Source organism: Onychomys torridus, chromosome 21, assembly GCF_903995425.1.
Source record: "Onychomys torridus chromosome 21, mOncTor1.1, whole genome shotgun sequence".
NCBI lineage: Eukaryota > Metazoa > Chordata > Mammalia > Rodentia > Cricetidae > Onychomys > Onychomys torridus.
In genome coordinates this window covers 8,200,649-8,214,524 of record NC_050463.1, presented here as the reverse complement: position 1 = coordinate 8,214,524, position 13,876 = coordinate 8,200,649, and the positions used below count along the sequence as shown (strand labels likewise).

Here is a 13,876-nt window from a genome sequence, read left to right as displayed (position 1 = left end):
TGAGCCAGATAAACCCTTTGCTGAGTCTACATAGGAGAAGGTGGACAGCTTGCTGGCAATATCAGTAGGATGGAAGCACCCAGAACAGTAGCCAATGTGGTATGGCACTGGCCTGAGAGCAGAAGATAGTCTGTGTGCTGCTGGTGGCAGAGCTGGCGAAGTGGATCCAAGACCTAAGGAGCCCAGGAGAAAGTGTGTCAATTTCAGAGAAGGGACACTGAATTACTGATACTGAAGGAGGTTGGTTTTGCTTTGCTTTGACTGTAACTATGTACTCCTTTTTCCTTTTATGAGTAAGAAAGAATGTAACTTTTTTTTATCTAGCAGAAGCACACAGTTTAGAGACTTTCATCTTTTGAAAGAGATATTGGGTTTTTAAGGGGATCTTGGACTTTTAAAGTGTTGAAATATCTTAACACTTCTTCTGGAAAACACCAAATGGTGAACGACACCAGTGCAACGGGAGGGCCCAGAGGATGCCGGGCCCAGGATTAGGGGGCAAGGGTAGCTTTGGCAGGGGTCTTATTGGCCTAGTCAAGGCTGCGGTGCTTGTGGAGGTAAAGCCAAAGACAAGGAGTGGATCTCCATCACCAAGTCAGCCACCTAGTTAAGATCAGTTCCCTGAGGAACATCTACCTATTCTCCAGGCCCATTAAGGAATCTAAGTTTTTTTTTTTTTCTGGATGCATGTCTAAAGGATGAGGTTCCAAAGAGCATGCCAGTGTAGCAGCAGACTCTGACTGGCCAGCAGGCCAGGTTCAAAGGTTTTGGTGCTATTGAGGTAGCCACTGCTATCTGAGGTGCCATCATCTTGGCCAAGCTGTCCATTGTCCCTGTGTGGCAAGCCTACTAGAGAAACAAGACTGACAAGCTCCATAGTGTTCTATGCAAAGTGGCAGGCTGCTATGGATCTCTGTTGGTGCACCTCATCCCTGACCACAAAGCCATTGGCACTCTCTGTTTCTAAGGCGAAGAAGCTACTGATGGTAGCCGTTATTGATGACTGCTCCACATCAGCCAAGGGTTGCACTACCACCCTGGGCAATTTTGCCAAGGCCACCTTTGATGCCACATCTAAGACTTACAGCTACCTCCGTTCAGAGAACTCAGGCTCCAGCTGTGATCACCATATAAGGGTTTTTATACAAGAAAAAATAAAGTGAATTAAGCCAGAGAGAGGAGAGGAGAGGAGAGGAGAGGAGAGGAGAGGAGAGGAGAGGGGAGGGGAGGGGAGGGGAGGGGAGGGGAGGGGAGGGGAGGGGAGGAGAGGAGAGGAGAGGAGAGGAGAGGAGAGGAGAGGAGAGGAGAGGAGAGAAGAGAAGAGAAGAGAAGAAAGAAGAGAAAATAAGAGAAGGAGAAAGAAAAGAAAAGAAATATGGTAACTGTTTCTTATCTTTCCTTGCTTTTTTTTCATTGTAGGGGGTATGCTTTGTTTTGTTTTATTTTGCTTTTTGATTATTCAAGATAAGGTTTCCCTGTGTAGCTATCTGTGTAGCTAGTCTGGAAATAGCCTTCTAGACCAGGCCAATCTTGAACTCAGATATCCACAGGTCTCTGCCTCCCAAGTACTGGGATTAAAGCCATGTGCCACCACTGCCCAACTTAACATTAACATGACATCTTATGGACAGACAAATAGGAAAGTTTATATGTTAACAGTGATGTGTTTGTGTTTGAAGTTAACAATGGGTCAATTTTGCTGGTTAGCATTATGTCAGCTTTACAAAACCAACAGTCACATAAAAGAACATCAATTGAGAAAATGCCCCATCATTTTGTCTTGAGAGGAAGCCTGTGGAGATTTTCTTGATTGATGAATGATGTGGAAGGGTCCAGCCCCCTCTTATCAGTGCTGTTCATGAAGAGGTGGTCAAAAGGTTTATAAGAAGGCAAACTGAGCAAGCCATGGGGAGCAAGACAATAAGCAGCAATCCTCCATGGCCTCTGCCCAGAGCTTCCTGCTTGAGTTCATGCTCTGACTTCCCTTGATCATGGACTACAAACTGTAAGGTGAAATTAACCTTTTCCACTCTACGTTGCTTTGGCTCATGGACTTCATCCCAGCAATACAAAGCCAAACTAAGACACTCTGTATGGCTTAAAGTTTGTATATATGAACTACAATAACACATCACATGTGACATCATCCTATTCTAGTTGTCCTCAAGATTGCTGTATTTGACATCTTCTAGTGCTGATGTTTAAGACAGAAATTAAGGAGAAAATTTTCTGAGATGAAATTGGTTTGGTGCTGGATATTAAATACCTCTTTTACTTCTTTGTAAAATGTCCTTGCACACAGCACTATAGAATGTGGCTTTGGGAAACAAATTACCTTAGTTTTCTGCAGAGATTTTTATACTCATTTACAACCTTCTTGTTTTCCAACTTGTTTCCTAAAATGTAAACCAGAGAAATAGTTAAGAATTATTATTTACAGAAAAAATAGTTAAGAGCTAAATTGAAGGTATAAGTGATCTGACACATGCACCTCCCTTCCACTTCCCATATTCCATTTCATACATCAACACCGATAAGCTAGAAACACTGTCCTGTGGTGGGCTAGCAAAGGCAATGCTCATGTGTACCTATAGCAGCCAGGTTCCTCAAGGTTTCCTGCATCACATCTTTGTACAGCTTCTTCTGGGATGGATCCAGCAGAGCCCACTCCTCCTTGGTGAACTTCACAGCCACATCCTCAAAGCTCACTGACTCCTAAAAACACACACATGTATTTCCCGGAAAGTGAGCCTCATGGTACTAGGAATGCACACAGAATTAATGAGAAGTTGACATGACACTAAGTTCCACAAGCTGTCTTGGTCACCACACTCTACTGCTCATACAGACTACGATTCCCCCAAACACAAATGCTAAGAGTAAACTGGAGCTTTCTGGGAAGGAAACATCAAGAGAGCATGAGCAGCTCTTGTGCACATCACTGTGCTAGTTTCTTCTCTTTCTGCACTGCATCCTTCTAACAACTTTCATCACAAATTCTGATGGTATAACACCCTCCAGGGAGTCAATATCAGCAGTCCTTAGAATGGGTGTGCTTAGAAATGCTGGACAAAACAGTCTCCTGGTATCTGGGAACTGAGATCTACAGTGATTCCTTCTCCCATAGCTGTAAAGAACAAGGTAGATTTATCAGACCATTGATGACAACTATAATCCAAGTTAAAAATATCAATATCTGTTTCCCCTAAGTGTCTTAGCAATAATTTCATATGGTCATCAGAAGGATGCTATCTGGTTAGAACCCAATATTCTCTACATGATAATTCTGTATCATCTGGTTTGGTAGACAGTATTTGTACACCTTTCTACAACCTTGATTTAGTGTGTACCGTGTGTGGAGAGTGTGAGCATGCCACAGTGCTCTAGTGAAATCAGCAACAACTTGTGGGAGTTGATCCTTTCTTTCTAACTTAGCAAGGGTTCTAGAGATTGACTTCAGACCTTCAGGGTTGCATAGCAAGTGCCTTTACCTGCTGAGCCATCTCAGCAGGCCTCTGCTTAATACTTCTTACAAATTGTGAGGAGCCTGAACATATGTTCTGTGATTGCACTAACGGCCAGTATTCAAGGTTCTTTGGTCTGGTCCTTAGTCAAACATCAAATAGGACTCATGACAAGTATTCATTTTATTTGTGTCTCATTTTACTTTCTGTTGCTGTATTATCATGACAAATGTAACTTGGGCAGGAAGTGTTCACATGGATTACAGGAAAGTGTTCACATGGGTTACAGGTCACAGTCAATCATTGGGGAAGCCAAGGCAGGAGACTCAAGGAAGGAACATGCAGGCAAGAACTGAGGCAGAGAGCAGAGATGAGCACTGTCAGAGTCCAGGCCCACACAGCCTGGCATGGCAACGCCCACCTTGGAGTAGGCCCTCCCACATCAATTAACAATCAAGGAAATGCCCTGAAGGCATGCACACAGGCCAGTTTGGTGGAACCAATTCCTCAACTGAGATTCCCTCTTCTCAAGTGTGTCATCTCACTGGCCCATCATACCATTTTTATTTGAGAAAGCCACTGGATAATAAAACAATCAAAAGATGGCACATGATCTTAGACAAGTTCTAATTCACCCACATCTCACTTCTATAATTTCTGAAACACACTTTAAAGTAAAACACTTGACCAAGCTATTAACTGCAGCAAACGTCTATAATAAATGTCTAAAACCAGTCCCCTCCACAGGGCACTATGCTCCCTCCCAGAAGCCACAGGTTGTCAACTAAGGCAACAACAGGTTTCATTCCGACTGGACCTAAGCCCCACTCCACGTGAGGAAAAACATGTCTGTTCCTGTGAATCTGACTGAAAGCTGGAAAGGTCACAGGCCTGAGGAGTAACTCTATTTTACTGTATGGTAACACTTTCAAAATACCTATCTTTTTAGTCACAAGTGCCACACTTATCCTCATGAGAGATGTTTCTGTGTGCAGTGAACATTGCTTGATGCAGGAACCCACAACTTGTCCATGTGAAGTGAATAACCATGTATGGAGAGCTGGGGCACGAGTGGGACATCTACACCACGCCTCTACCCCCACCCCATTCCCCAGGCTCAGGGAACATTGAGGAAGAAGGGGCAGAAGGACTGCAAAAGCCAGAGTTTGGAGTAAAACTGTCTACTGGACACTACAGGACCACAGTATAAAATAACAGCACAAAATCAAGGCAGTCAACATTCCAGCCTGGATGGGGAGGGGATGGAATCCTTGTCTCCATTAACCGAGGAGCTACTCACAGTTAATGGCATCAAGGAGAGGGAGAGTCACTTTGTCTTAAAGTCCTGGCCCTTCATAAATCGACTATGCTCCATGCATGGCCTTAGAGCTATGCATATAAGCAAAACTTGGACTCAGGAGAACATTAAAAAGAGAGAGAAAGTTAAGTCGGGAATGGAGATGTTAGGAGAAAGAGGGTGGACATGTAATATGCTCAAAGAAACCCAAGACAGGAGGCTAACTACACTGCCTATTGGCACACCGAAATGTCTGCTGGCCACCAGGCTCACTGAGCACCTGTTGCTCCTCTCTGTTCTTATCATTCTGGCCCCTACCCTAAACTTTTCCAGCCCTGGGGCTTCCCTTCCCTTCCCCCAGCTTCTCTTTCTTCTATAACCCTGCAATTTTGGCTATCTGGATTTACAGGTAGCTGTGAGTCACCTGATGTGGAAGTAGGGAAATGAACCTGGGTCCTCTGCAGAGCAGTATGAACTCTTAGTTATCACTCTACACCTAGAAAAGAAAACTTTAAAATCTTAATGTGGCCATCTTAGGAGAAACAAAAGAGGAGATCTGAATTCCTTGGGTTTGTGTTGGGGATTGATATGGTCTTCACATTATAAAATTCAACAGAGCTGACTGGTAGTAGCACTCACCTTTAATCCCAGCACTTGGGAGGCAGAAACAGGAGGACCTCTGAGTTCGAGGCCAAACTGGTCTACAGATCAAGTTCTAGGTCAGCCAGGGCTACAGAGAAAGGCTGTCTCAAAAAACATATAGCAAAAAAAAAAAAAAAATTGAAACAAAAATCAAGAAGTACAAATACTTGGGTGCGGTGGCATCTTCTTGTTTGTTTTTAGTTTTTTTCATGACAGAGTTCTTGTGTAACAGAGCTCTGGCTGTCCTGGAACTCTCTTTGTAGGCTAGGTTAGCCTGAACTCACAGAGATCCACCTGCCTCTGCCTCCCAAGTTCAGGGATTAAAGGCATGTGACACTATGGCCTGGTTGAATCAGCATCTTTTGATCCTTATTACATTGGTTCTTGTCATAATGTTGATGCTATGATGATCAAAACAAATCTTCATTATTTAAAAAAACAAACTAGCTCTTTTAATGGCATTTTCTTCCTAACTGAAATGTTTGTTCCAAGAAGGTAAACAAAAGGTCATATATACAGAAAGCATAGAAATTTGGGGGTGGGTGGATGGAGAAACTGCCCAGAGGTTAAGAGCACTTGTTGCTCTTATAAAAAACCTGAGTTCAATTCCAGTACCCACATGGTGATTCACAACCATCTGTACCTCCACTTATAGGGTATCCAATACTCTCTTCTGAAATTCTTGGGCACCAGGAACACATGTGGTACATATTGATATGCAAGCAAAACACTTATATGCATATAATAAAATAAATGAATCTTAAAAGAAAAAAAGACAAAAGAATTTAAATAAAGTATAGAAACTTGGAAGACTGTTGAGCCCCCTCACCAGCAGTATAAAAGAAAGTAAGCAGCGACTAGGGCAGAGCCTCTGTCCAGCCAAACTGCTGGAAGAGACATTGGCACTGGGGCTGCATGGAAGCTGAGTAGAAGAGATCATGGATGGCAGGGCCAGGAGTCCTCACCCATGCTGGGATGGGCTTTCTGCTGATGCAGCTGCTTTTGAGCTGTTTCTGCCCTTTGTAAATCCCCTCCATAATCCTGTTAGTAGGCCCAAAATGAACTCTCGCATTAGTTTACCAACTGGACTCTGGTTCAATAATACTTTGGACTATTCTGGGCTCTTTTCTGGGGTGAGTAGATGTGCATTGTGTTGAGTCTCCCCAGGAACATTCTGTCATACAACAGCTCTAAGCCCAGGTTGGGGTGGTTGAGGCCCCACTACCCCTACAATCCAAGACAGCAATAGATTTAGCACATGGACTCTGTGCTTTCAACTTCACACCTCCATCATCTCAGGTTCCCACCTTCTCTTTCCTTCTGTTTACCCATTTTTAGCTCTGTTTCCTCCTCCCTAAGAGAGAACAGCTCTCCTCAGCTGACCTCTAGAGATGCTTGAGGATCTACGACTAGGGTCTACTCCTTATGGCAACACTCCTTTCACACACAGGAATGGCTACCCCTATTGCAAATTTGCATTTTAAAAAAAACATTTGGAAAAACTCCAAGGACAGTGACAATTACAACAGGGTCAATCCTTGAATCTGTGACACTCCTAGATACAAAGAACAGAAAGCAGCCAGGGACTGCTCTTGGTTACTGTTACAGAATATTACCTTTGTGACAGAGCCTAGCCTACGTTCTTGACCTGATTTGTTACACAGAGAGCATCAGGGCCAGGAAAAGGGGACTGTTTACACATGTTTACCTAAGTAAACACCCACCACCTGCCAGCACACCAAGACACATTAACCATATCAATAAGTAACAACACCTGAAAATATAACAAATCATAACAGAAAGGCCAGACACAGGAGCTTTTGGTCCACAACAGATGGAACCCCCTTCCCGAGACTGTAAAAGACCAAAGTGTGGCAGGCATGAGTCATGACAGGGTGAGCTGGCAAAAGCTGGGAAACTTCTCACCAACCTGCTGACCATGTCCCCCACCCCAACCTTGCTCCAGCAGCTTCTTCATGGCCAAACACTCAGCTCACTTCAAACGCACCCAGGGCAGTTCGTAATGAACGTCTCCCTCTTTCACCCAGAGCAGCAGTTCTGGCTTCTTTACTGACACCATTTCATCCACATACACTGAACGTGTCTTTTTCTGCTTTTCACTAATAACTTGCTCTTTTTACTGGCTTATTGAGAACAGGTGGCTGGGTGTGACTTGGACAGGTTGGTAACGCAAAGTTCAAATAAATGTGTCTGTCTGTTGTTTACATAACGGGCTTAAGGCTCGAGGGATCACTGTTAAGATAAACGATGTTACTGTTTGGCAGGGAAGAGGTTCATTGGGTGAGTTATAGAATCAGGGCACATGCAGCCATATGGAAGACTGAAGGGAATGAGGGGAGTTAATTGCTCAATAAGGTTTAGAGTGAGGGCGGTAAGATTCCGGGTGACGTAACCTAGCCTAAGCACTGGCCGTGTGAAAGGGAATGCGGGAGGAACTGATGACGGCCAGAGCCATGACTACGCCATCCTGTATCCAGACATTAAGGAATGGAGGGAAAATAAGAGTCCGCAGAGACTTGGTTTCCCCCACCTTAACGGCAGCTGCTCTTAGTGGCGGGTAAAAGCCTCGGGTCAAAGCCTCGGGTCAGGAGGAATTGAGTCAAGCCCTATTGCCTCTAGCCTCTAGCCATAAACAATTGCGCAGCCCCAGCTTGATCATTGCGCTTCACCTGTGGAAACTATATACCCGGTATCAAAAACAGACCTTCCCGCTTCCAGTCAAACCACAAAAAAATAGCCCAAATGTCTGGACCCCACACACACATATACACAAACACAGGAGCGCAGGCACGCAGGCGCGCGCGCGCGCGCGCACGCGCACACACATACATACACACACACACACACACACACACACACACACACACACACACGCATGCACTGTATGTATATCCCCCCAGCTCCGTGTAAGTACACTCAACCTTCATAAGGAAAGGTTGGGATCCCGGGGGGTTTCAAGTGATCTCAGCAAGTAGAGATTGAATCTGTTTGTTTGCCTTTTTTTTTTTTTTTTAATACACTGAGTCACAGGTGCTCTCAGTAGCTGCGCCCAGAGACACTGCACTGCATGGGGTGTGGCAAGATTTTAGGAAGAGAGGACAGTGGCCTCAACGGTCTCCACCCACGCAGATTTCACTCCCCCACACCTTCGCACATGAGTCCCACTTATTCTTAAGGTGCCTCACGACCCTCTGTCGACACTTCCCATAATGCAGAGACGGGAGCTGGGGCGTCCATCTGTCCCGAGACTCCACAGAAATGGACAAGACCACTTCTCTGCCTACAGGCCCAGCTCCACCTACTGTGATCCCCGAAGCGCGGCCCAGCAGAGTCAGACCAGATGTAGGAGGAAGGTCGCATACCCATTTTGGCCGAATTGCAGGTGGCACTCACCATTTCTAGCCTCCGGTTGTCCTGCTGTCTGACCGACCGCGGCTCCTGAAGTCAGCGAAGGCGACCTGTCAGGCCTGGGATCTAGGATGGACTTCCAAAGAACACACACTTGCCTAATATCCAGGGAAAGAAAGAAATGGAACTGATGGTGACAGATTCCCTCACCTATGAAGCAAACTCCTCGTTGGGCAGTACATGCATTCAAATAAGACCGTGATAGGCCAGCAAGCCCTGGGCACGCCTCCTGGAGCCCGAGGGTGGGGGTGGGGGTGACAGGAGAAGCAACTTTTGCTGCGCAAGGCAGGACTCTAGGCCTCTCCAGATCCCAGAATCCTGCTGTCACCCATGCCTGAGCCCCATGGAGGGATAGTTTCACAGGGTGCTGAAGAAAGCTGGAAGGTGTGAAGGCAATTGCAGACCTTGGGGTTGGGTGGAAAACTCCTTTCAGAGCTATAGTCAGCGACTGAATCTGCCTTCCTGCTCTGTGGCTGTTGTGGGCTCCCTCAAAGACCAAGTGACTTCCAGGAAGATCTCAGGGCTAGATATGCATCTTAGTGGTAGAGCCTTTGCTGAGCATATGTGAAGGCCTGGGCCCAGCCCTCGACCCCACCACACCCACATTAAAAATAAGACAAGATGGGCTGTCAAGATGGCTCAGAGGTTAAGAACACTGGCTATTCTTCCAAAGGTCCTGAGTTCAATTCCCAGCAACCACATAGTGGCTCACAACCATCTGTAATGAGATCTAGTTCCCTCTTCTGCAAGGATGTGTGGCAGGCAGAACACTGTATATATAATAAATAAATACATAAAGACAAGAATAAAACGAAAAACAAAGTATTTGAAACAGTTATTTTTAATTATGTTTACATGTACCCGTCTGTGTGTGGGTCTGCTTATGTGAGAGCAGTGCCCCCAGAGGCTGTTGGATGGAATCCTGTGTGTCATCCATGCTGCTGTACAAAACGTTGCTCCTTGTTGTGGTGAAAACAAATGTTAGGGTTAAAATGGATGTTAAGATGTTGGGTTGAGGAGCTGGGAAGATAGCTTAGTGACTAAGAGAACCTGCTGCTCTTGGGCAGGAGCAGACTTCTGTTCCCAGCACCCACCCCTGGCAGCTCACAACTAAAGCTCTCTCTAAAGCAGTGGTTCTCAGCCTTCCTAATGCTGCGACCATCTAATACAGTCCTTCATGTTGTGGTGACACCCAACCATAAAGTTATTTTTATTGCTACCCCATAACTGTAATCCTGCTGTTATGAATTGTAATGTAAATATTTTTGGAGATAGAGGTTTGTCAAAGGGACCCACAGATTGAGAACCACTGCTCTAAAGCATCTGCTACCCTCTCTGGCCTCTGGGGGTACCTTCACACACATGTCCATACTCACACATATACATAAATAAATGTAAAAAAATAAAAATTTTGTTATACCTATACACAATTAGATATGTAAAAATATTTTTTTAAATGTTAGGTTGAGCTGGGTGGTGGTGGTGGCACACGCCTTTAATCCCAGCACTTGGGAAGCAGAGCCAGGTGGATCTCAGTGAGTTCGAGGCCAGCCTGGGCTACCAAGTGAGTTCCAGGAAAAGGTGCAAAGCTACACAGAGAAACCCTGTCTTGAAAAACAAAAACAAACAAACAAACAAAAAATGTTAGGTTGAATGTGGCAAGGTTAGGGACACTGAAGAAATAGGAAGCCTTGCCCAGCTGATCTTGATGGTCTCAGACTGGCATGTATGAAGCCCACCCGCCTGCCCGGGAGTCACACACAGGCACTGCTGTCCTCTGGCATGTCCTTACACTGTTCCAGCTAGTTGTATGTCAAGCTGACACAGGCTAAGTCGTCTGAGAGGAGGGAGCCAAAACTGAGGACATGCCTCCATAAGATTGGCTGCAGGCAAGCCTGTAGGGCATTTCTCAGTTAGTGATCAATGGGTCAGAGCCTACCCCTCGGTGGGGTCCTGGGTTAGTGGTCCTGGCTTCTATAAGAGAGCAGGCTGAGCAAGTCATGAGCAAATAAATCCCCTCCCTGGTCTCTGCTGCATCAGCTCCTGCCTCCAGGGTCCTGCCCTCTTTGAGTTCCTGTCCTGACTTCCTCTGATGAACTGTAAGCCAGATAAACCCTTTCCTCTCTGTTGCAGCATGGGTGTGTGGGTTCACGGGTATCTGTGGAAAGAAGACTCAGAGGCACCTTAAGAAGGAATCTAGCCTTTTGCAGCTGCAGGGAGATCCAACCTCTGAGGACTGAAGCACTTTCCCTTTGCCCAGGGCACTTATCTTTTTCTCAATATTGCACTTTAACCAGTTGATTTCCATAGGTTCAAAACAACCTCAAAGAAGCTCCCAAAATACAATGCCAAGTGCAAATTTCTCAATTCATCAGGTGCCAGTTTGCAGGGTTTCCTGAACCAAGTTTCGCATAGGCTTTGTGTTGTTGGGAAACTCTCAGACAGGATTCACATAGGCCGGCAAGAGAAACAAAGGATAACTGAGAAACAAAGATGAATTAAGGCTAGGTGCTAGCACTCTGGAGCCTGACCAGCTGCTTCCTAGCGGGAATTCTCCCATCTCCTCGCCAATCTGCTCTTTGGTGTTGGTGTTCCATCACAGCCATGTTCACCACTAAGTCACGCACCCAATGCATCTAACTGCAACAGACTAAATCAAGTTATGAAAGGCTTCAAAAAGCTTCCACCTTTACAGGAAAGAGAATACTCCAGACAAACCAGCAGACAAGGGAGTAATCAACTTAAACTACAGGAGGCATCTTGGTATCTGTGTCTCTTGATGGTTCAATGCCCATTTGTGACTTAATAAACTTGATGCTGCAGTTAAGCATTTCCACTCTCAGAAACTAATGCATTTATCCACAAATGCACTGATAAAAGGTCTGAGTCCTCAAAAGACCTGCTGCCGTTATAATATCACTATGGCCCTTTTTGTGAAGGTCACAGGAGAAAATATCCTAAAAGACCTATTCCAGTGTGACTTGGAAAAAAAAATGTGCTACCTACCTTGTACATATGCATCAAAACTTCTTAAAGATCCACAGGACTGCAGAGATGGCTAATTGGGTCCTCAACACGTACCTGGTGGCTCACCATCTGTGACTCCAGTTCAAAGGTTTCCAACACCATACTGTATGCATGTGGTGCATAAATACATTCATGCACACATACATACTAATTCTATATATATACACACACATTGATATTGATTCTATATCTATATGGAATCCTCAAAGCAGAACTATGCTGCTGCCTGCCCTGGAGTGTTTGCTTTACTTACTTTTGCTACAGAAACTTCTATGCAAACTGTCCAGGGACTGACAGATACTCCTGAAACATCTTGATGAAATAGTTGATAAAGTCCATGCAAAATTGCTTGAGACAACATCTCATTATAGCTCATGCCAATGTGGTACTCACTGACTTTGATTTGACCTCATGGTGATCCTCTGACCTCAGCCTCCCACCTGGGATAATAGGTATTAAGTTACCACACTGGGTTAATAATGGGATCTTTTTTGTTCTGCTTTTTTTTTCTTGAGACATGGTTTCTTTGTGTAAGAGCTCTGGCTGTCCTGCAACTCATTCTGAAGACCAAGCTGGCCTCCATCTAACAGATCTGCTTGCCTCTGCCTCCTCAGTGCTGGGGTTAAAGGCCTGTACAACCACTCACAACTATGACAGGATCTTTTAAGGCTGCGTTGAACTTTGCTAACAATTCTTCCTACTATTCCCTTAGAAGCTAAAACCAACAGTTCCTTACTTGAAATGAGTGATACCTACCCTGCAGTTTTGGTTTTTTTTAAGGGGTAGGGGGTGTTGCTGGGTGTACTGACTGGCACATGCCTTTAATCCCAGCATTGAGGCTATCTAGGAGTACATATTGAGGAGCTATTTCACAATATAAAAAGTAAGCAAGAAAGGAAAAAGGTTTCTTGAGGCCTATTTGTTAACCTGAATTTTGTCATGAGGACCCACTTACTTACATACATAGGGATTCACACCACTGTGATCTACTTTGTTTTTAGAATTGATTCCAAAACTTGAAGACATTCCCACACTTTGTATATATGTAAATTGCTGGGGTTTTTTCCCTAGTGTGAATTCTTTTATGCATTTGAAGGAAGGAGCGGAGACACATAAAGCTGAAGGTGGGAGGACCCAGAGCAGTAGGGCCCCTCCCCATTTTTGGCATACAAACCATACATAGCACTTTAAATCATATACACAATTTTTCATAATTATACACACACTTAAACATATGCATTTTTCAAGACAGGATTTCTCTGTGTAGCCCAGGCTGGCCTGAAACTCACTTTATAGACCAGGTTGGTCTTGAACTCACACCAATTCACATGCCACTGCCTCCCAAGTGTTGGGACTAAAGGCATGTATCACTACACCTGGTTTTATTGCTTATATCAAAAAAAATAAACTGTTTCATGTGATAGGCCTCAACACATGTGACTTGTAAGAAGACACCACACCAGCTTGTCTTGGGGGACTTCATTTCACCCCAGAGCACTGCAGTTTCCTCACCCCTCAGGATGCAAGGCTGTTCCCAAGGGCAGCGTTATTTGGACTATGATGTCTATACTACTTTTGCTTTTGCCTGACCTGGTAATGGGGGCTCCAACAGCACCTCCGCCCATGAGCACAGCCCTATATGAACAGTTTGGTCATTCAGTGCATCCAACACACACACACACACACACACACACACACACACACGTAAATAAAAGTAATGATAAAAATGTATACCAAGGCCTGTGAAGTTAAATGATTAACAATGGGCAAAAAAATCTTTTAAACAGTCAATTATTAAAGTATTGTGTACCTGGAGATGCAACTATATAATAGTACCTGCAGGGGTTCTGTGGTGAAAACCACAGCACACACATGAAAGAGGGCCAGGATCTTAACAAATGAATCAACATACTACGTTCATTAAAGTGAACTCTTGGTTCTGCTTCAAGAGGGCATACCACCCACTAACCAATATAAAGTCTTGACATACATCATGAATGAATCTCAAATACAATAC

The 13,876-nt window shown here is 44.7% G+C and overlaps 1 protein-coding gene across 3 annotated transcripts in view; it reads right to left on the bottom strand.

Moving 5' to 3' along the window:
- Positions 1-13,876, bottom strand: part of LOC118571425 (zinc finger protein 878-like) — a 35,448-nt gene that overhangs the window by 9,106 nt on the left and 12,466 nt on the right. For 2 of the 3 annotated variants that reach the window (XM_036170436.1, XM_036170438.1), the window contains exons 2-4: positions 8,818-8,930; positions 2,589-2,715; positions 2,336-2,396 (exon numbers count right to left, since the gene is read on the bottom strand). In XM_036170436.1, coding sequence (XP_036026329.1) covers positions 2,336-2,396; positions 2,589-2,715; positions 8,818-8,820 — 191 coding nt within the window. In that variant the 5' untranslated portion in view covers positions 8,821-8,930. Of the gene's footprint in view, positions 1-2,335; positions 2,397-2,588; positions 2,716-8,817; positions 9,466-13,876 lie in introns of those variants that run through there. The other variant, XM_036170437.1, reaches the window with a different exon arrangement.